The 20320-nt window shown below is 50.8% G+C and overlaps 1 protein-coding gene across 1 annotated transcript in view; it reads left to right on the forward strand.

Annotated features, from left to right (window-relative positions):
- Window positions 1–20320, forward strand: part of ECSCR (endothelial cell surface expressed chemotaxis and apoptosis regulator) — a 43970-nt gene that overhangs the window by 15323 nt on the left and 8327 nt on the right. The window contains exons 2-4 of the mRNA XM_005280802.5: window positions 8839–8883; window positions 13856–13897; window positions 14611–14661. Coding sequence (XP_005280859.2) covers window positions 8839–8883; window positions 13856–13897; window positions 14611–14661 — 138 coding nt within the window. The remainder of the gene's footprint in view (window positions 1–8838; window positions 8884–13855; window positions 13898–14610; window positions 14662–20320) is intronic.

Here is a 20320-nt window from a genome sequence, read left to right on the forward strand (position 1 = left end):
CCATAGGACTAGAAGGGACCTTGAGAGGTCATCTAGTCCAGTTCCCTGCACTCATGGCAGGACTAAGTATTATCTAGACCAGAGGTTCTCAAACTGTGGTCCATGGACCACCCGTGGTCCACGAGCTCCATTCAGGTGGTCCGCGGATGGTTTTCTCTAAGGTGTGCGCCTGGGTGGCCGCACACAAGAAAATGAAGGGCCACCCACCTAATTAATGGAGCCATGCAGGTGTGGCTCCACTAACTAGGTGCCTGGACCCTGGAGAAGACGCACATGTAAGGTGAGGTGGTGGCCTTGGGGGAATAAGGGGTAGGTGGGAGGGGCAGTGGGGTGAGAAGAGGGGATGAGGGGGAATTTGGGACATGCCGGGCTGCAGCAGCCAGAGAAAGAGGCGACTTTCTCCAGCTCCAGGGCTGTGACTGCCAGGGAGAGACCTCCCTCCTTCCCACCCTAAGCTCTGTGGCTGCTGTGGCGGGGGAGAGAGGGAGAGACCCCCCCTTCTTCCCAGCCCCAGCTCGGGGGCTGTTGTGGTGGGGGAGAGATCCCCCCCTTCTTCCCAGCCTCAGCTCAGGGGCTGCCACAGTGGGGTGGGAGAGGGCACATCCATCATATTAGAAAGGTAAGACTACTGATATTAAAATATGAGTTGTGTGCTTTTATTTGTAGAACAAAAAAAGTTAATTTATCATTAAGGTTTTTTATATAGTGCTTTTATGCAAAGCATGTTAAAATAGTTAGCTAACGGTACAAGCACCATTTGGTCCGCCGAGACCCTCAGCAATTTTCAAGTGGTCCACAGGAAAAAAGTGAGAACCACTGATCTAGACCATCCCTGACAGGTGTTTGTCTAACCTGCTCTTAAAAATCTCCAATGATGGAGATTCCACAACCTCCCTAGGCAATTTATTCCAGTGTTCAACCACCCTGGAGTTGCATACAATCCGTGGCCCTCAAAGATATATGAACTTAAAACAACATGGTCCCCAAAGTCTAAGATCCTGCATGTGGTTTCAATATCTGTCTCAGCTAGTAACTACAACAATTATATACAGGATTCCACACATCAGATTAAATTCTACCTAGCAGAATCTCCACCTGCAGCTTCAATGAGATATGGGATTTTCCTTCATTGCCATCATAAACTGTTCTTTACTGTTGCTATGGGCTGTTTAGCAGCTGCTGTGTTTCACCCACGAGTGCATATCAGCATTTTTGAAAATTGGGTCACTTAAGTGGCTAAATAATTAATTTAGAAGCCCTAAATTTAGGCTCGTAATTAGGAAAATCTTGGCTAAAGTTCTTTGAAAGACTGAGATGAAAGGTCAAAGTATTATTTGATGATGATAATGATTCCACGCTCTTTTCTGGAAGCGTGTATTGTGTACCTCATAAAAAACAAAGGGGGCATGGACCTTGGGGCAGAGGGCCGCTAGAAGGTCACATAGGCCCTGTACTTACCATTTACAGAGCAGAGTAGCGGGGGAATGTGGGAGCTCTGCAAATTGAGAAAGGAAGGATTTCACCTCACCCCCCAAGCAGGCAAGAGTCAGGCCAGGAGGGGGGCTACTTATGTGACTCCAGTGGCATAACACCCTCAACGTGTGATGCCAAGGCACAGGGTGTTACACAGCCCTCCTGCATTAGTGGGATGGAGTTCTGTCCCTCCAACCCCATGCACTTTGCCCTCATAAAGCCCAGATCTGAGTCTTTTTATGGATGACATGAGTTTCCCCACCCATGAGGAATCCTGCAATCTGCTAGCACGTGTCACTGAGCAGAGGCCTTCTGGGGCCTGATTCAAAGCCCAGTAAAGTCAAGGGAAAGATCAGGCCCCTGGTGCCGAAGAAGAAGATGAACCACAGCTGTCGATTAAGTTCCTGCCACTGACTGTAACCTTCTTAAAGAGATCAAGTGCCTCTCTTTATGCTGCAGCAGAGCACTGGGAAATACGCCTGCGAGCAAAAACTCTTGAAACATCTGAAGTTCCAAAAATAAAAACCGACCGGGAATCTCTAAAACCCACCACATCATTGTTTTAATGTATGTGTGTCTTGCTCTATGTATAAAATAAGGTTAAAGAAGAAATACCACAAATAGAATCCAAAATTCTCCTGCCTCTGGGGAAAAAAAGTTCTCCATGAGTGAGGGAGTTGACATGTCCCTGTAGCCCTCTGGGGAGCCTGGATCAGTGTTATCAGGACTTTCCTGTTCCAGCAGGGCCAGAAACTGCAATATTTCCCATCATGAATCACTCAGCAGCCTCCCACCCCGCACCTAAAACTGCAGGATCTAACCGTAAATCCCTCCAGCCTCGAGAAAAGGTAATTGGGCAGCACTTAAATTCAGTGGCAAGTCATTTGAATTGCTCTGATATTTATTGTAATTGCAGCCCTGCTGGAGGTAACCTGTCTATTATTGTTACTTATTTGTATTTCAGTAGTGCCTAAGGGCTGTTTTCGGGGATTGGGACCATGGTGTGATTGAAAGGCACTCTCCAGACACATACAACAAATTCTTCTATGAGCCGAGTCACTCCGCCCTGCCCCCCGCAGCGTACAACACGTACATTCTTTGTCAGCATCATTCCCCTCCCCGCACACAAGGATTCACCACTTGGCAAGCCTGTCAGCAGTGAGCCTGGACGCTTGGCATTTCCTTTAAACACACCCTTTGTGTTTCCACTCCCGCGCCATCATTTGGGCTGCCTTTCATTGCTTCCCTGGCTCTGGGTTTAGCTGTCTATCTTGGCTGTCTCATCTTCCACTCGAGATGGAAATTAAACCTTCGCTCCAGTGTAGACGTAGCTGTTGGTGTGACTTGATTAGTGTATAAATACCTTCCCCAGGAGAGCATACTGGGTACTAAAGGGTTCTTTAATCTAGGGGAGAAAGACAGAACAAGCGAAGTTGGGACATTAAAAGCAAATTCAAATTAGAAATAAAGTACACATTTTCTGTGCCAGGCTTACAATGGTGCCCTGATACCCAGATCATGTCCCTGCTCCCTGCTACGCATGCACTCTGCCCAGAGGCCCTGCCCCCACTCAGCCTCTTCCCCCTGAGGCCCTGCCCACCGCTTGCGCCTCTCCTTCCCCTCTCACCTGTGTGAGCGGTGGGCAGGGCCTCTAGGGGAAGAGCCCATAGCAGCCCATAGCAACAGTAAAGAACAGCCCACTGATCAGCCCACTGCTCAACAGGTCAGCTGACTGGATGAAAAATCCCATTCTGTCTTTCCTGCTTTAAAGGGCCAGCTCCTAAGTGAGGACAGGAGCCTGGCTAGCTCAGTCTCACTGGTGTTCTGCAGTCGTCAATCTTACAAACGTTGACGTCTTCAAGGCTTTTGTTGACCTTCCTTTAACCGGAGCTAGCACATTGATGGTGCACTGTACTGAAGAACTAGCTCCCTCTAGCTGTACCGAGCAGCAACACAACACGACCCTCACTAGGATCTAGTGCAGGGGTCTCAAACACGTGGCCCGCGGGCCACATGCAGCCCGCAAGGTAATTTTCTACAGCCCACGAGCTCCTCGCAGCCTCCCCTCCGCCCTCCCCCAGCGTTTACCTAGAGCGGCTCCGGCCCGACGCGCACCGGGGGCAGGGCAGGCTCCCTGCCCCCATGCCACACCGGGAAGCGGCCGGAACGTGGGGAAGGGGGGACACATTGGTGTGTATGTTGATGTTGCTTCAGGCACCATCCCCAGCAGCTCCCATTGGCAGCGGTTCCCTGTTCCCGACCAACGGGAGATGCTGGGGGCGATGCCTGAAGCAACAGCAATACACATCCCGGAGTGGCGCGGTGGCAGGGCAGGCGGGCAGGGAAACTGCCCTGTCCCCGGTGCGTGCCGGGCCAGAGCCCGCCCCCCGAACCCCTTCTGCAGCCGAACCCCCTGCCCTGAGCCCCTGCCGCACCCTACACCCCGACCCCCTGCCACACCCCTCCTGCACCCCAACCCACTGCCCTGAGCCTCCTGCCGTACCCTGCACCCCGACCCCCTTCCCTGAGCTGCCTGATGCACCTCACACCCCTCCTGCACCCCACACACCAACCCACTGCCTTGAGCCCCCTCCTGCACCCCGATCCCCTGCCCTGACCCCATGCTTCACCCCTCACCCCTCCTGTATCCCACACCCCAACCCACTGCCCTGAGCCCCCTCCTGCACCCCGATCCCTGCCCTGACCCCCTGCCGCACCCCTCACCCCTCTTGCACCCCACACCCCAACTCCCTGCCCTGAACCCCTGCCACACCCCACACTCCTCCTGCACCCCCTGGGGGCAGGGAGGGGGCAGAGTTGGGGTGGGGATTTTGAGGAAGGGGTTGGAATGGGGTGGGAAGAGGCGGGGCAGGGGCAGGGCCTCATGGAAGGGTTGGAGTGGGGGCAGGGCTGAGGGTGGCGGGGGGGATGTGTCAGTAATGCAGCCCTCGGGCCAATGTACTAGTCCTCCTGTGGCCCTCGTGGTCATTTGAGTTTGAGACCCCTGATCTAGTGGGTTGGGGTGGCCAAAGCAGTTGCAGTCACCTTCCCCTTTCCATTATTTGCCAGGAGGCAGCTTCCTCCTCTCCCCCCACCCTCCCTCATTCCCACATGTCCAATTTCTGGGTTTAGCTGCTTTAGGGCTTCTATTCAACTGGGCTGAAAACTGTATACATAAATTGCCAACCCAGAAGCCAATTCTCTTAAAAGTGCATTAAGCCCCAGCTAAGCTGTCTGGAAGTTACCAAGCATAAACAACAGCGATTGTAGAAATTCCAGGTGCTTGGAGTGATACGCATGCTCTAAAAAATATGGCTTAATCTAAAAAAGCAAATGTGATGTTACGGGCAGTTAGTCGTCTAAGCAGGGTGACAGGATGGTGCCTTCGGTTTGGAAAAGTTATAGTTTGGGGAAAGAAGAGCTATTTGGTTTTGGGGAAATTTCTGTGGTATAGTTGCAGCAGAGTATTGTTCAGGTAGGATATTTACAAACCCTGATGTTTAGGGCATTAATATCGCATCAATGCCTGTTAAGAGGCGTGGGAGAGATTGTGGCCCAGCAGCTGTTGTCAGTGCAGACTAACTTCCATTGAGATTGATGCAAATTGTTTTTCAGCCACGGGATGGAAAAGCAGGGGAACATTTTCCAGGTAAGGGTGTTTGTTGGGAGAAACTTTAGCTGGTAAGGAAACCTGTGGCTTAATATTTATTCATCGAATTGTACGTGATGTTAAGCTCCTCATCTGGCTGGGATACCTTTAAAATGGTTTTGGAAAAAACCTTCTAGCTGAGGGTCTTCCATCCGAAAAATATGCACCAGGCATAAGCTCCCGGGGGCCACGCAAGCACGATCCAATGGCTGGAAGTTGAGGCCAGGGGCGGCTCTATGTATTTTGCTGCCCCAAGCACGGCAGTCAGGCAGCTTTCGGCGGCATGCCTGCAGGAGGTCCGCCACTCCTGCGCCTTCGGCGGCAAGCTTGCGGGAGGTCCGCCGGTCCCGCGCCTTCGGCGTACCCACCGCCGAATTGCCGCCGAAACCGTGGGACCGTCGGACCTCCCGCAGGCATGCCGCCGAAGGCAGCCTGACTGCAGCCCTCATGGTAACTGGCAGGCCGCGCCCTGCGGCTTGCCGCCCCAGGCATTCACTTGGTACGCTGGTGCCTGGAGCCACCCCTGGTTGAGCCTAGACAAATTCAGACTGGAAATACAGTGTAAATTTTGAACAGGGAGGGTAATTAACCATTGGAACAACTTACCAAGGGTCATGGTGGATGTTTTTCTAAAAGATCTGCTCTGGGTCAACCAGGAATCAGTTCAGGGAAGTTCTTTGGCCTGTGCTATACATGAGGTCAGACAGATGATCCCTTCTGGCCTTGGAAACTATGAAAGCTCCAGAAGCTTGGGTTCAGCAGGGCCAGGGTGTGATTGCCCAAAGTCAATGGCATTTAGGCCCTAGGGGCAGACCTAAATACCTTTAAAATCTAGTCCTATGTGCCTAAATTCTATTTAAAAATGGGATTTAGGCCCTTCTGAAAATTTGACCCATTGTTATCACTGAATAATTAAGACCGCCCAATCCCTTTCAGACAGGCCAGCGAAATCGTTTTGGAGGCTTGGACCTCACTGGTTCTCCCCTTGCCCACGGAGAGAAGTGATCTAAATCAGCCCTATACCCAGGGCTGGATTAACCCATCGCTGGGCCCTAGGCAGACATACACACCTGGGCCCCTATCTGGTTGGAGGAGGAAGTAGTTTCTTTACCCAGCCCCCTCCTCTCTCCTTGGCGCCGGGGTTGGGAAAGGCAAAGCGAGTCTCAGCTGTGAGTAAGACTTATCTGCCCACTCATCCACTGGTGCCAATCTGCACGTGAACTGAAAGGCTCACGTTTGAGCAGCGTTACAAGGTCACAATGCCATTCATGCAGGGGAGTGAAGGTCTTTCACTTTGTGTGCAAATCTGCATCAATTAAATAAAATAAATACATTTAAAAAATATAGGCACCCCCACTGAATTTGGGCCATAGCCACGTGCCTAGTTTGCTTATCCATTATTCTGGCCCAGCCTATGCCCGCCGCAGATTAATCTCTCCTCCACAGCAGCACAACTTTCTGGCCAGCCACTGGGGGTAGGAGTGGAGTCAAAGTTCTGGTCAGTCCCCTTCCCCACCAGCATACCTCTCGCTCATCTGCATGGGAAGGGAGCAGTAGCCCAGCAGACCCTGTTCTCCCACGAGTAGCTCATGCAAAGGAGTAATGGAAGTGATACCCGTACAGGGCAGTCCACTGGTGGGCCTCAAGACGGTTTGTTTACATTTGCACGGCCGCCCACAGCTCCCAGTGGCTCTCTGCAATGGCCGGAAATGGCGAACCGTGGCCACTGGGAGCTGTGGGCAGCCATGCAAATGAAAACAAACTGTCTGGCAGCCCGCCAGTGGATTACCCTGACAGGCTGCGTGCAGCCTGCAGGCTGCAGGTTGCCCACCATTGCTCTACGGTACATTCAGGTCTCATTTTCAAGCATCTCTCCACAACCAGAAGGGCTAGACTTTTTTAATTTTTTTTTTTTTTTTGTCAAATAAAAGCAGAGATTCTCATGTAAGCACAAGTGTCCAGGAGCTGGAGTGTGAATGAAACAGCAAACACCTAATGGACAATACAGAGAGGCCAGGCACCCTGGGGAATCCGGGGAAGGGAATCATGGTAAAATTGTTAGTTAATTTTATTAGTTCTGACCTCACATCTTGGGGGCATTGTGGAAAGTCAGTTTGTAGTGAACAGGCGTGCACATCGCTGAATCCTGCACTCAGTCCATGCTCTCAGAGCTGTTATAATTCACCTGGCTGCAACCAGCTGGAACAATGTCAGTAATGTGGTTTGCAGAGAGACGATACAAGAACAATGTGTCAGCCGCCCATTTGTCGGGCTGCTCTCTGGCTTTCAGCCACGTGAGCTGCGTGGGAGGAGAGGCCCAACATTTTCATTCTATAACCACGCTTTGGCAGAGGAATTACATTCATTGATTTGTCTGGAAGCCTGAAAAATGCTAGTGTTGTAAGGGATCATTATCATTCCTTCTGTATCTTCCCTTCGTGTGTGTGTGTGTGTGTGTGCATGCACACGAGTGCTTAATAATAATCCTGGGATATGCTCCATCTGTGTGTGATGGCAACCACGCTGGGATATGCTCTGTATGAGCGCACGCACGCGTACATGCATGAGAACAGCAACACTAGGGTACATTCTGGGCTTACACTGTAAGTAAGGACAGAGCCTGTGTCGTGATGGGGCTGATTCAACCTCTGGGCACTGTCTCTCGGCACCTGCAAAGCAGTTTTCACCACAGTATTGAAGCACTGACTTGGAACAATGGGTGCAAAGTCTCTGTGGCCTGTGCCTATTTCAGTTTCTATTACGTGCAATGATACTGCTGTGCATGGGACTGATTGGAGCTGTAGGATCCTAAGGATCACTTCCCCTGCAGGATTCACTGCTTTCAGGGCCAGCTCCAGGGTTTTGGCAGCCAAAAAAAAAAAAGCCGCGATTGCAATCTGCGGCAGCAATTCAGCGGGAGGTCCTTCGCTCTGAACAGGAGTGAGGGACCGTCCGCCGAATTGCCGCCGAATAGCTGGACGTGCCGCCCCTCTCCGAAGTGGCCGCCCCAAGCACCTGCTTGGTAAGCTGGTGCCTGGAGCCGGCCCTGACTGCTTTTAGAGCTATATGTGTCTACATCCCTCCATCTTCTTCTACTTCTCTGGTCTGGTGGGAGGCCAGGTTGTGCCTAGAGAACAGGGTAGGGCAGGTAGGACTCCTGGGTTCCAGTCCGGCCTCTGCCACTGAGCTGCTGGGGGTTTTGATCAAGAGTAAGACATTCCATCTGTAGACAGTTCCCTCCTATGGTGGTGCAAAGCAGCTGTAACCTCAGTTACACCCAAGGAGACAGTGCTTGTGTGAGGAAGGGGGCATTGGCTAGGGTGAATAGGGGATGTGGTGCTCCACTGCCTCCCATCTACAGAGCCTCACTGGGAACTAGACTCACTCCCCTAGCAGAAACCCAGAGGGTGGGGATGAGAATGAGGGATGAAGCCCTCCTTTGGGAATAGGGAGGGGCGAGGTATTCCCAGCTGCACCCGCTTCACCAAACCTGATCCACAGAATGCCCCGCAGGCTATGAGGCTGCTCTCTGCCTAGACAGACAGGGACTTTCCCACATACACAGAGCCAGGCGCCTAGGAGTGGATTTATAGAAACCTGTCACAAATGGAGCCAGAATGGCCTGAGGGGCTCTGCCAAAAGAAACCCCCTCCCTGCCGCCTCAAGGAAAATACCAGCCCATTGTTTCATTGACAAGCTGCCATTTTCTCTTTCAGATGCTGAGACCACAACTGCATCTCTCACTAGAGGAGGCCCAGCAGGTAAAAAACAAATCATCCTAGGGTCTCAGTCCCTCCCTCTTCATATGTGTCTCTTAGAACAGCCACTGTAAACTTTAGAGAACAGCTGGGATTATGCTTTAGGATGAAATTCACCCCTGGCTGTAGGGGCAATGTAAGGTCCCCAGCATAGTGTGGTGCTTCTGCTATGCAAGGGGCAGGCACATGGAGGTGGACTGGCTCCCCCTCCATCCCTCCTCCCGCCCCCTGCCTGTGGTAGAGCTGAGCTCAGCACCAACTCCACCAAGCTCACCATGTAGAATGTGGGGAGGGATGGGGGCATAGCCATTGGGATCCCAACTGGAGGGGTGGAGAGTCAGTGAAAGAGCTACATTACTTGAACTGCCCACACACACCCAGGTTGGGATGGGATCCACCCCCCTACCCCCACGTAGGTTCCTAGATACCACCTACTTACGCTGCCTTTGTGCTGGGGCACGGAAGGCATCACAGTGAAGAATCTGGCCCCAGTTTGCAGACCGAGGGCCTGGCTTTCAAGGGAGTACAGTGCCCAGCAGCTCCCATTGCAACAGTCAGCATGCTGAGCGTGTCAGAAACCCTGGCCCTGGCTGTAGGTGATGGGCTCACCTGAAAATCCAGCACTAGGACCCAGAGCCTCAGAGGGATTTAGGTGCCTAACTTTCATGGAAACCAGTGGGAGTTAGGCACCTAAATACTTCTAAGGGTCTAGGCCTAAGAGCCAGGTTTGTTTAAGTATTTAGATACTGAGAGGTGCAGACAGGCACCCGTAGAACAAAGCGGGTTGTTTTCCCCCATTAATGTGGACGCTTTTGAAACTGCGGACCTTTAAAAACTCCACGCATGAAAACATGACCTTTTAGCCAATTAATCTGCAAGGGCGAGGGAAACTGGAGCTCTAAGGAGCGCAAGTCAGGTCCAGAAGTGGGACAAACTAAAATGAGCTTTGTGCAATGCAGGAGGAATTGGGGACGCAGCGCTGGTGGGTGTTGGCTGTGCTGTGCATAAGGAAGTTTGCAAGGCCATTGGCTCTCTCCCAACAGCGGTGCAATCAGTTTTCCCACTACCTCACTCCAAATTCCCCTCCCCAGATGTTATCTCCCTGTTTACCATCAGAAACGTTGTATCTGGAAACCGGTGCTCTGGGGAACATTATCTGTAAAAAAATAATAATAATAATAATGGTGGCCCTGAGCTGCCCGGCTGGGGACTAATTCCTGTTGTTTCCCTTGTTTTGAGCTTCTGCTGCACATTTGAAAGCTGCTGTCACTTATCTAGACACCATCGAGTTAGGAGCAGTGGCTGCAAACTTGGACTCAGTATTGCCAACTCCCTGCATTCAAAAATCATGGGTTAGGCTCCCAAAATTACGAGATTGGCTTTAAAATCATGAGATTTGAAACAATAATAATAATTAATAATAATAAACTTCTGGATTTATTTATCTGGCCTTTGATTTCTGAACTTTTAGGGGGCACTCAGCTTTTCTCTGTAACCGTGAGGACTAGAAAGTTACTTTTTTTTAAAAAATGGAAGCTGAGACCCTGCCCTAATCACAGGATTCTAGGAGCTGGGGGTTGAAGGCAAACACCAAATAACACAAGATTCATGGTAAAATCGTGAGAGTTGGCAGGACTGGCTAGATGTGGGAAATGGTGCTTCTCACACATCCAGAATGGAGCTATCAGGTAGGAAGGACCGCAGGGTCAAGAGAAGAAAGGAAAAGGAATTGGAGTTACCAGAACCCACTGTGTCTCCAGCTCCCTGTCCCACCCAGGCCCTAAAACAGGGGTGGCCAGCCTGTGGCTCCAGAGCCACATGCGGCTCTTCAGAAGTTAATATGCAGCTCCTTGTGTAGTCACTGAGTCCAGGGCTGGAGTTACAGGCGCCAACTTTCCAATGTGCCAGGGGGAGCTCACTGCTCAACCCCTGGCTCTGCCACAGGCCCTGCCCCAACTCCACCCCTTCCTGCACCCTCCCCTGAGCCTGCCGTGCCCTCGCTCCTCCCCCCAGAGTCTCCTGCACGCCACGAAACAGCTGATCGCGATGTGCGGGGAGGGAGGGGAAGGTGCTGATTGGCGGGGCTGCCAGTGGGTGGGAGGTGCTAGGAGCAGGGGGCGGGGGGAGAACTGATGTGGGGGGTTGCTGACATATTACTGTGGCTCTTTGGCAATGTACATTGGTAAATTCTGGCTCCTTCTCAGGCTCAGGTTGGCCACCCCTGCCCTAAAGCATAGTGTGAGAGTTAAAGCTGAGCCAGGCAGAACTGGTGGGTGAGGGGCCCACTGGGGCAAAGACACCCACAATCTTGGGAGGTCTGGGTCCCGTGCGATACCTCCTGGCCCCACACTCCATCCACTACAATAAGTTTTTGAGAGGGTGGCTCTGAGACAGTTCCCTAAGCCCCTGGCCTCTTGGGTATGTCTCCACTGCAATTACACATGTGTCTGGCCCGTGCTAGCTGACTTGGGCTAAGGGGCTGTTTAATTGTGGTGTGGATGTCTGGGCTAGGACCCCATGAGGGGGAGGGTCCCAGAGTTTGGGTTGCAGCCTGAGGTCAAAAGTCTACACCGTAATTCAACAGCCCCGCAGCCCAAGCCCCGGTCAGCTGGCACGGGCCAGCCACGGGTTTGTAATTGCAGTGGAAACATATCCTTAGTCTTCCCCTACAGCTCACGCTGTGGAAGCTACCCCAGCCCCAAGGCTGCAGTAGGCATCCCAAAGCTGAGACAAAGGGGCCAGGAACCCCAAAGAGCTGCTCAGGGAGTGGGGAGCTCTTTGGGAGCAAGGTGCTAATGTAGCCCTCAGAGCTCAGAGCTCCCACCATAAACCCTTTGCATGCCAGTGGGGACCAAGTTCACAGCGCTTTACTGCTGTTGGCACAAGCAGCAGCATGAAAAATGCAGCTGCACTGGATGCCCCCCTCCTCCCACTGCCACATCCACAGGCACTGAGACGGGTGCTTGGCTCCTTGGGAACAGCTTCTGTGTGCTGTGTAAGGGGGGATGGGGGGGATTTCATTCCTGGAGAGAATGTGAAGGAAGAGAAGATGGATGCTTGTTCTCTAGCAGAGATGGGACTGACCTGGATCTGTGCTCCCCCAGACTCAGGTGGCCATTGCTTTTGGGATTCCCAGTCAGGCCTGGCTCTGCTCTTCCATTGCCCGCCGGAGAACAGATTTGCCTTAAAGGTTTCTGCGCACACAGGGTAGGATCCCATTCTCCACCCCGCGTGGCAGATCTCAACTCCTCTGTCTCTGCTCACATGGAACTCTGGGAGGGTGGATCTGACAGCCAAATGTTGGCCTTACTTTGTTCCGGCCAGTCTAATCTGGTACGGGGACACTCCCTGGCCCCTCGAGAACAAGGGCTTAACCTCAGTTCAGCTTCCCCCTCCCTTTGCAACACTGCTCAGGAAAAGATCCATAACTTGGCTGCTGGGGAAAGGAGGAAATGCTAATGGGAAGGTGGGTTCCTCCCCTAAAGGCAGAGGGCTGGGTTGCATCATAGTCAGCGGGAATTTTGATGTTACTCTTTTTTGCTTGTGTTAACTACTGTTGATTTCCACTGAAGGACATCCTCCCTGGAGGACAAGCTCTTGCTTGACTGTCCCTGTGTTTTCTTTCTAATGGTTGCTCCACCATCATAGAGGTGGGTAATGTGATTGTGACAGCACAAAAGAGAGGCTTGGGAATTAGATTTCAGTAGTGTTAATGGAACCCGTCTTTGCCAGAACTGGTCAAGGCCATGCAAGCTCTTCCCCAAATACTGAAATACTTTCCTCCCCCCGCTCTCCAAGGGGCTTTACTATGAAATGGTGCTGGTTTTCATATGCTTACTCCTGTCCCCTGAGGTTTATATTTTAATGAATTACTGGAAAGAAAGGATCTGAGAAGTTGCGATTGGAAAACTGCTGTTGTCATTTCGTGTAACTAGGGACCAAGGTAATTCTGGCATCTGCAGTCCAGTCCGGAGATGAAAACTTTGAGGAGACGGGTAGATTTTTAAAGCGCCACGTGGGATGCCTAGCTGCTTTTGGAAACCCCATTAAGCACCAATCTGCATCTTTAGGTCCCTAAATATCTGACCCATGGTGGTGCTCAACAGCATTAAGATCCCAGTTTAACAAAGCACTTGAACATGTGCTTTAAGTATTGTCTCGGCTCCAGAAAACAGCTCAAATGACCTTTCTCCGCCAAGATAGAGCAACGGGCACTAGCTTATTACTGCATAATGACAAGCATTGGAAACACACGCAGGAGCAGCATAGGAAAAATAAGAGACCCACAGAAAACAAAGTTACCCTAAAATGAAGCACTGTTATACCCTCCTCTTGTAGCCCTGACCATTAGGAACCTGATTGATTATATTCTTATGTTATATGTACCTGTGGGCTTTGTTCTTGGGGGATGAATTCACCCCAGGGCAAAGGTGTGGCACAAGACCTAGGCACCACTTAAATGAATTTCAGCCTGATTGAAATCATATCCGCACTTTTTGATTAAATAAAGAATAAAAATAATATAGATTCCAAGGGCAAAACATTGTGACCATCTAGTCTGGCCTCCTGTAGCACACAGGCCAGAGACCTGCCCCCAAATAATTCCCAAAGCAGATCTTTTAGAAAAACTTCTAATCTTGATTTTAAAATTGTTCGTGATGGAGCTTCCACCTCGACTCTGGATAAATTGTTCCAACGGCTAATTACTCTCCCTGTTACCAATTTACACCTTACTACATATACATATAGCTCCTTAAACAATACGATCAACAGGTGTCACACTCTGAACAGCTCATCACTTCTGACTATCTGCTGCTTTTGGGAAGTGGGATTAGGTGTCTTCTGAAGCCTGACCAGACAGAAGATGGGATGGGGGACACAATCCAAATGATTAGCAGAGAAAAACATGGGAAGTGGGGTAGCTTGACTCTCCAGTCATGAATCTCTACAAAATACCTCGGTCATGTCATTTCAGATACTACAGCCATGCCACGAATCACAGCCAGCGTCACAGCAGGTACAGTCAGCATCTCGATCCAGTTACAACATCCAGCGCTATCTGGTGGTGGTTTGAGAATGAATAGGGCCCAGATCCAACACAACCCGAGGGCCCCCTGCCTGCTGACGTGTCTCTGTCTTTCCTATGGGACTGCATTTCCTCTCCAATTCTGACTGCTGTGCAATACAACCTCTCCTCCCTCAGGTCTCTGGGGACAGAGGAAAGAGCAGACCCCTAACGGGGACATGAAGCATGGCCCCAGTCTGGCTCCTCCTCTCCAGGGTCTGTCTGCCCAGGAGCAATGGGTGGGAGGCTTGGCTTGGCTGCCTGCAGAGGGGAAGACTGCTAGCTGGGAGCAGAGACAGCCAGGAGAAGAAGTGAGGCGGGAACGGGACCTACAAGTGGCTGTATGGTGGCCCTCCTGGCTCCCTGCCTTGCCAATGCTCCCCATTCCCCTCACTCCCTGGGGCAGACCTCTGTGCTCTCTGGCAATGGCCCCCTCCCAATCTAGGGTCTGGACCTGCTCCTAGTCACATCAGCCTGTCTCGGGCCTGGTGATGGATGAAGTCCTCTTCAGTGCTACTTCCTCCTCACCACATCAATCTCTGAACCCTATGCTGTGTGGAAGGCCCCTTCCCATCCACCCATCTCAGCCTGCCTTGGGCCCAGCAGGATGACACCTGCTGCTGGGGTGTGAGGGATCTAACTCCATCACTTTGCTCCTGTTTCAGGTATCGTTTCCTCACCATCACCAGTCCCTGCAGGCCAGAACCACAGCTCAGGTAAAGTCGGGCAAAGGGGAAGAGCTTGAGGGAAACTACGGACATGTAGCCCATGTGGCACTGGATGCTAGCAGAACCCACAGAGCAGTGGTGAAGGGAGCATCCTGGCTGGCATGTCCAGTAACTGGCCTGTGTTGTAGCCTGCTGGGCAGCTTTTGTGTTCAGTCAAACGAAAACAGAAGCCATTTAGCAGGCAGGTGAATGGGCCAGTTGTGGGTCTGCATTCGGGAGGCCTGTCTGCTATGGCCTGCTGAGTGTCTAACTTTGGTGCAGGCCTTGCTTTCAATGCTTACCTTCTCCTCCCCCAGGATTGAGGGTTTTTTTTATCCACCTACTGGTTCACCATATGTATTGACTGTGAGCTCTTCAGGGCGGGAACTCAGTGTCGGTATGTGGGTCAGAGGGATACAGTGTCCCTGGTGTCTGGCCTGGGCCTCTAAATGCTACTGCAATAGAAATAATGATAGCAATGGCGTCCTTCATTAGAAGAGGCTTCCCTGCACCACGCTCACTTTACAAAAATGAAATTTTGAGATTCACAGGTGTCACTTTTTCATTCAAACAAGCGATTAACAATGTGTGGTGCTTGACCCACAAGCCCCTCGTCACAACACCCCTGCTGGGTTGTTATCTCCATTTTACTGAGAGGGACATTGAACCAGAGATTCCCTGTGAGAGCTGGGACTAAAACCACGCTCCAGGCTCCCAGTCCCTGGTTTAATCCATTAGCCCATGCAGGTATGGCTAGTAGAGGGCTCCTGTGTCTAGTTCCATGGAAGCAGCTGTCAAATCACATTGCAAAGGATTGAAACAATGGATTTTCAAACGAAAAGTGCTCCCTTACCTTATTTTTGCTTTTCCGCCTTCTGAAACTGAAACTGGCTCAGGGAGGCTGCTGCAGGTGGCTAGAAGTGAGGACTCCTTCCCAAGAGATGGGAGACAAAGGCTGTCAACAGAAAGCTACAAGCTTCAGTCTGCAAATATAAATCCATATGATAAGCAAGTCTGAATTCCTCCTATTTTGGGTCCACATATTTGCTATCTGGGTAGATTCCTCTGGAAACATACTGCACCTTTTGTTTGAAACATTCCTTTAAAGACATAATTTCCCCCCAAACAAGCAAACACAACATGATCCTAAATCAACCCCCTCAGGGTCTGAACATCCCTCATCTCTGAGAAAGATTGAATCTGAAATCAGATCTTAACGTCACAACTGGCTCCTATTTCTGCAATGGGCCAGACTATAACACTATAGCTTTTATACAACACTTTGCATCCTTAGCTCTCAAAGCACTTTTGCAGAGAAAGTCAGTATTATTGCCATTTTACAGATGGGGAAACTGAGGAACAGGGAGGAAAGTGACTTTGCCAATGTCACACAGAAAGCCAGTAGCCAAGCTGGGAATTAAACTCAGGTCTCCTGACTCCTACTTCAGTGCCTTATCCACTAGGTCACACTGCCTAAACACTCTCAACCTGAGAAAGTTTTACTTCAGATTTAGATCCAGGGTGGACTTTTCAAAAGCACCTACGTAATTTAGGAGCACCAAGGATCAACACAACATGTGTTCCTAAGTCACTGAGGACTGGTCTAAGCTCAGAAGCTGCACCAACAAAATTCTGCTTTGTTCGGTGGATGCAGGTGTGTGTCTGCTCAGCTGTGCATCTGCTCTCCTGTCTGTCTCCTACCAAAATAACCATTATTGCGAAATAGCCATTCCCCTTTTCAGTGGTCAGTATCCTGACCTATGGGACTGAAACATGGCCCCTCACCGTCATCACTATTCAGATGAAGCATTATCTCCAAATGATTAAAAACATTAAATGGTTCGAAGTCAAGTCGGATTAAGAGATCCGACCTCTAACTAAACAAGTCCTGCTCTCTCAAACGGTCTCCCAGTGCAATCGAATCTGTTATGGTCATTTGCGCCAAATGCCTCCCTGCAAGAATCATCTTTGACCCCATGAAAGCAGGATGGAAAAGACCCTTTAGAAGACATAAAATATGATTGCTGGATGTCGTCAGCAGCCACCTGTCTCTCACAGGCACCATACCCCATGATGTGCCAGATTTGGTTTAGGACAGAACTATGGATGCCATAACATGGCATAAAGCAGCTTTGCCTCTCCTGGAATTGACACCTCCTCATCTATTATTGGGAGTGGACTACATCCACCCTGATCAAATTGACCCTGTCAACACTGGTTCTCCACTTGTGAGGTAACTCCCTTCTCTTAATGTGTCATTATATAATGCCTGCAGCCGTAATTTTCACTCCATGCATCTGAAGAAGTGGTTTTTACCCACGAAATCTTATGCCCAAATAAATCTGTTAGTCTTTAAGGTGCCACCAGACTCCTTGTTGTTTTTGTGGATACAGACTAACACGGCTACCCCCTGATACTTGATAACGTGTTTGGAGGCTGCTGGGCTGTCCAAGACAGCATGACAACTAACTAACTAACTTTTTGGAGCAGCACAAGCCCCTTACTAGCAGATTTATATTGATAGCTAGAACCAGTGCGGATGTCCACTGCTACATATAGCTATGCCGATAAAAGAAGTCCTCCCACTGCAATCCCACACTGTGCAACTCCTTTAGGTATTGACCTGGCTGATAACCATTTTCAACTCTGCTGCTCATGGGTCAGAAACTCACCTGAGGACAGATTTACAAAGGGATTTCGGTACCTTAAGATGCAGATTGCTGTCTAGTGGGATTTTCAAAAGCACGTAAGTGGATACCTTTGTAACTCTGGCCCTTGGTTTTACATGGCCACCATATACTTCACAGCCACACCTGTGGCACCAGCAAGTATGTGAGAGAGCATCACTCCTTTCCGATGGGAAAAGCAATTGCATTCCGGTGCAGCCTGGGCCAGAAAGGAGGTCAGCGAGCCCCTTAGATTGTGGGGATCCCCAGGATCCTCTGGGCCACTCCTTCTAAAAGAAGAGTTCCAGTTTGCAAAAACCCGTTGCAAGCTTTCTTGCCATCTAATGCCTGGAGGGAGAGGGGAATTCAGCATGGCTCCTATTTATCAATCCATGCCTATTCAGCAAAATACTTGCACATGTGCTTAAAGTTAAGCATGTGCTTAAATGCTTTGCTGAATTGGAGCCTAAAGGAGAAATACTTTAAAGCTGTTTTCCCTGCATTTCTTTCCCACCTGACAACGAGGAGGATTGTCAGCAACAAACACCTGCGAAGTCATGTGATGCTGCTTCAACTTTCCTTGCAGGGATTTGTGCGCAGCTTTATTTTTCTGCCTCGTTCTGCACAGGGTTCATGCCCCAATGTTTTGCTTAGAGTGTCACGTTCAAGTGGACTCCCCAAAACTCAAAGCAAACTGCAAAGGTGAATTTCTGTAGCTGCTCTTGAGCCATCCAAGCATAAAGGAAGTGAAACACATAAGCCAGCGTGTGTCGGAAAGCAAACAATTGTGTGTGGGGGGTGATGGGTATTTCTAGGCCAGTACAAACCTCTTTATTTTAAAAATTGAGAAAAAGGAAAAGATGCAATACGAGACGGAACTCCTGCCGTCTAGCCCAAGAGTTGTGTTTGCCTCAACACACCTGAGCAATAAGATTTCTGGCTACTGCTAAAGTTACAGTACTGCAGGCGCTCTGTTCCCTCAAGCAGAACTAGAAGTAGTTTCCTTGGCTGTTCAACGCTATGCTCTTTTTAACAGATTACCCATAACTCCCAGGAGGTCTGAGGACTTCCTGGGAAGGGCACTGCCTTTAGCTGAGCTGTTTCTAAATGAACACGGGTGATGAGAGCTAATTAAAAATAACCCTGCATTTATTCCACAGCTTCAAATGTGTTGACTTTAATTACACCAACTCCCAGGCCCTCAAAGCAGACAACAAAAGGCCATCTGTCTGGCCCAGCTGAGGGAAAATCAAAATCGGCATCAACATCAGCTGCAGTTAAGCGCCTGCCGTGTTCCTAGCACAGTACGGTACACTTCATTGTAGTGACACTGAGACTTTGCACACACAGGCTATGTCTACACTGCAAGTGAAGGGTGATTGTAGCACAGGTTGGCATATCGGTGCTAGCTTTAATCTAGCTAGCAGGGTAACACCAAAAAGATGCACTCTGGTTGCTACACTGACATATCTACACTGCGCTACATGCCAAGTGTGCTACGATCTCACCTTCACTTGCAGTGTAGACGTACACAGAGGGTTAGATTGTGCAACCCATCCTCCTGTCAATGTACTTCCTTGTACAAGTGATGCTAGGAAGACTATGTAGTAAAGGCCAAATTGTTGCATGCCCAGCACCCAGTGCACTGAGCCCTTTGGAATAGCAGGCTCTAAGCGCTCACTAACAGGAGTATGAGCCGTCCAGTCTGGCTCATAGGCTGTGTAGGAACTTCTCAAACTCTTCATGAAGTTTCACACAACTTTCTCCTGTATGACTGTTGGGTTAGGCAGAAGAGTTATAGAATCAAAGAGCCATAGGATTAGAAGGGACCGCAAGGGTCATCTAGACTAACACCCTGCCAAGATGCAGGATGTGTTGTGTCTAAACCATCCAAGACAGATGGCTATGCAGCCTCCTTTTGAAAACCTCCAGTGAAGGAGCTTCCATGACCTCCCTAGGCAGTCTGTTCCATTGTCCTATTGTTCTTAGAGTTAGGAAGTTTTTCCTGAGATTTAATCTAAATCTGCTGTGCTGTAGTTTGAACCCCTTGCCTCCTGTCCTGCCCTCTACGGTAAGAGAGCTATGACTTTTCTCTAGGGTTACCATCCGTCCGTATTTCCCCGGACATGTCCGGCTTTTGCGTCTCTAAATAGCCGTCCGGGAGGAATTGGTAACAAGGTTAAAATGTCCGGGGGTTTTTTCTCCCTCGCCTCCCTCCCTCCCTTCCATGCAGAGTGTGGCTGCTGATTGGGCGGCTAGGCCGATTGACCCACTCCCATTGGCCTCCAGCAGCCAGAGCCCTCCCCTGCTTCCCCCTCCCTCTCTCTGTAGTCCTCTGTAACACACAAACCGACCCACGTGGAGCCAGAATGGTAAGAGGAGTGGGGGGGGCAGTCAGGGAGTGGGGGAGTGTTGGATGGGTCCCCAGCCTCCACCTGCCACCCCCCCTCCGTGCATCCCCCCCTCGGTGGGTCCCCCATTCCTGTCTGCCTCTCCCTTGTCTGCATGTGCTGGCTCTGGCAGTACACGCAGACAACTGCTGTCTGCTGCCCCCGGGTCCTAGTGCCCCCATCCACTAATGGGAAGACAGGCTGCCCTTACCCTGCCCTTCCACCCTAGCCCTGAGCCTCTCCAACACCCCAAACCCCCCAGCCTTCATCCCCACACACCCTAATCCTCTGCTCCATCCCTGAGCCCCCTCCTGCATCATGAACCCCTCATCCCCAGACCCACAGCCCTCACCCCTGCATCCCCTCCTATCCCCAAACTCCCTCCCAATCCCCTTCCCTCTTCCCACACACCCCCTCCTGCCCTCAAACTTCCTCCTAAAGCCTGCACCCCCTCCCTTTGCACCGCCTCTCACCCCCAAACTCCATCCCAGAGCCTGCACCCCTCACCCCCTCCTGCACACCCACCCCCTGCCCCAGCCCGGAGCCTGCACCCAGCACCCAAACTCTATCCCAGAACCTGCACCCCTCCTGCACCCTAATCCCCAGCCCAGG

This window comes from Chrysemys picta, chromosome 8 (assembly GCF_011386835.1).
Source record: "Chrysemys picta bellii isolate R12L10 chromosome 8, ASM1138683v2, whole genome shotgun sequence".
In the NCBI taxonomy this organism is placed as follows: Eukaryota; Metazoa; Chordata; order Testudines; family Emydidae; genus Chrysemys; species Chrysemys picta.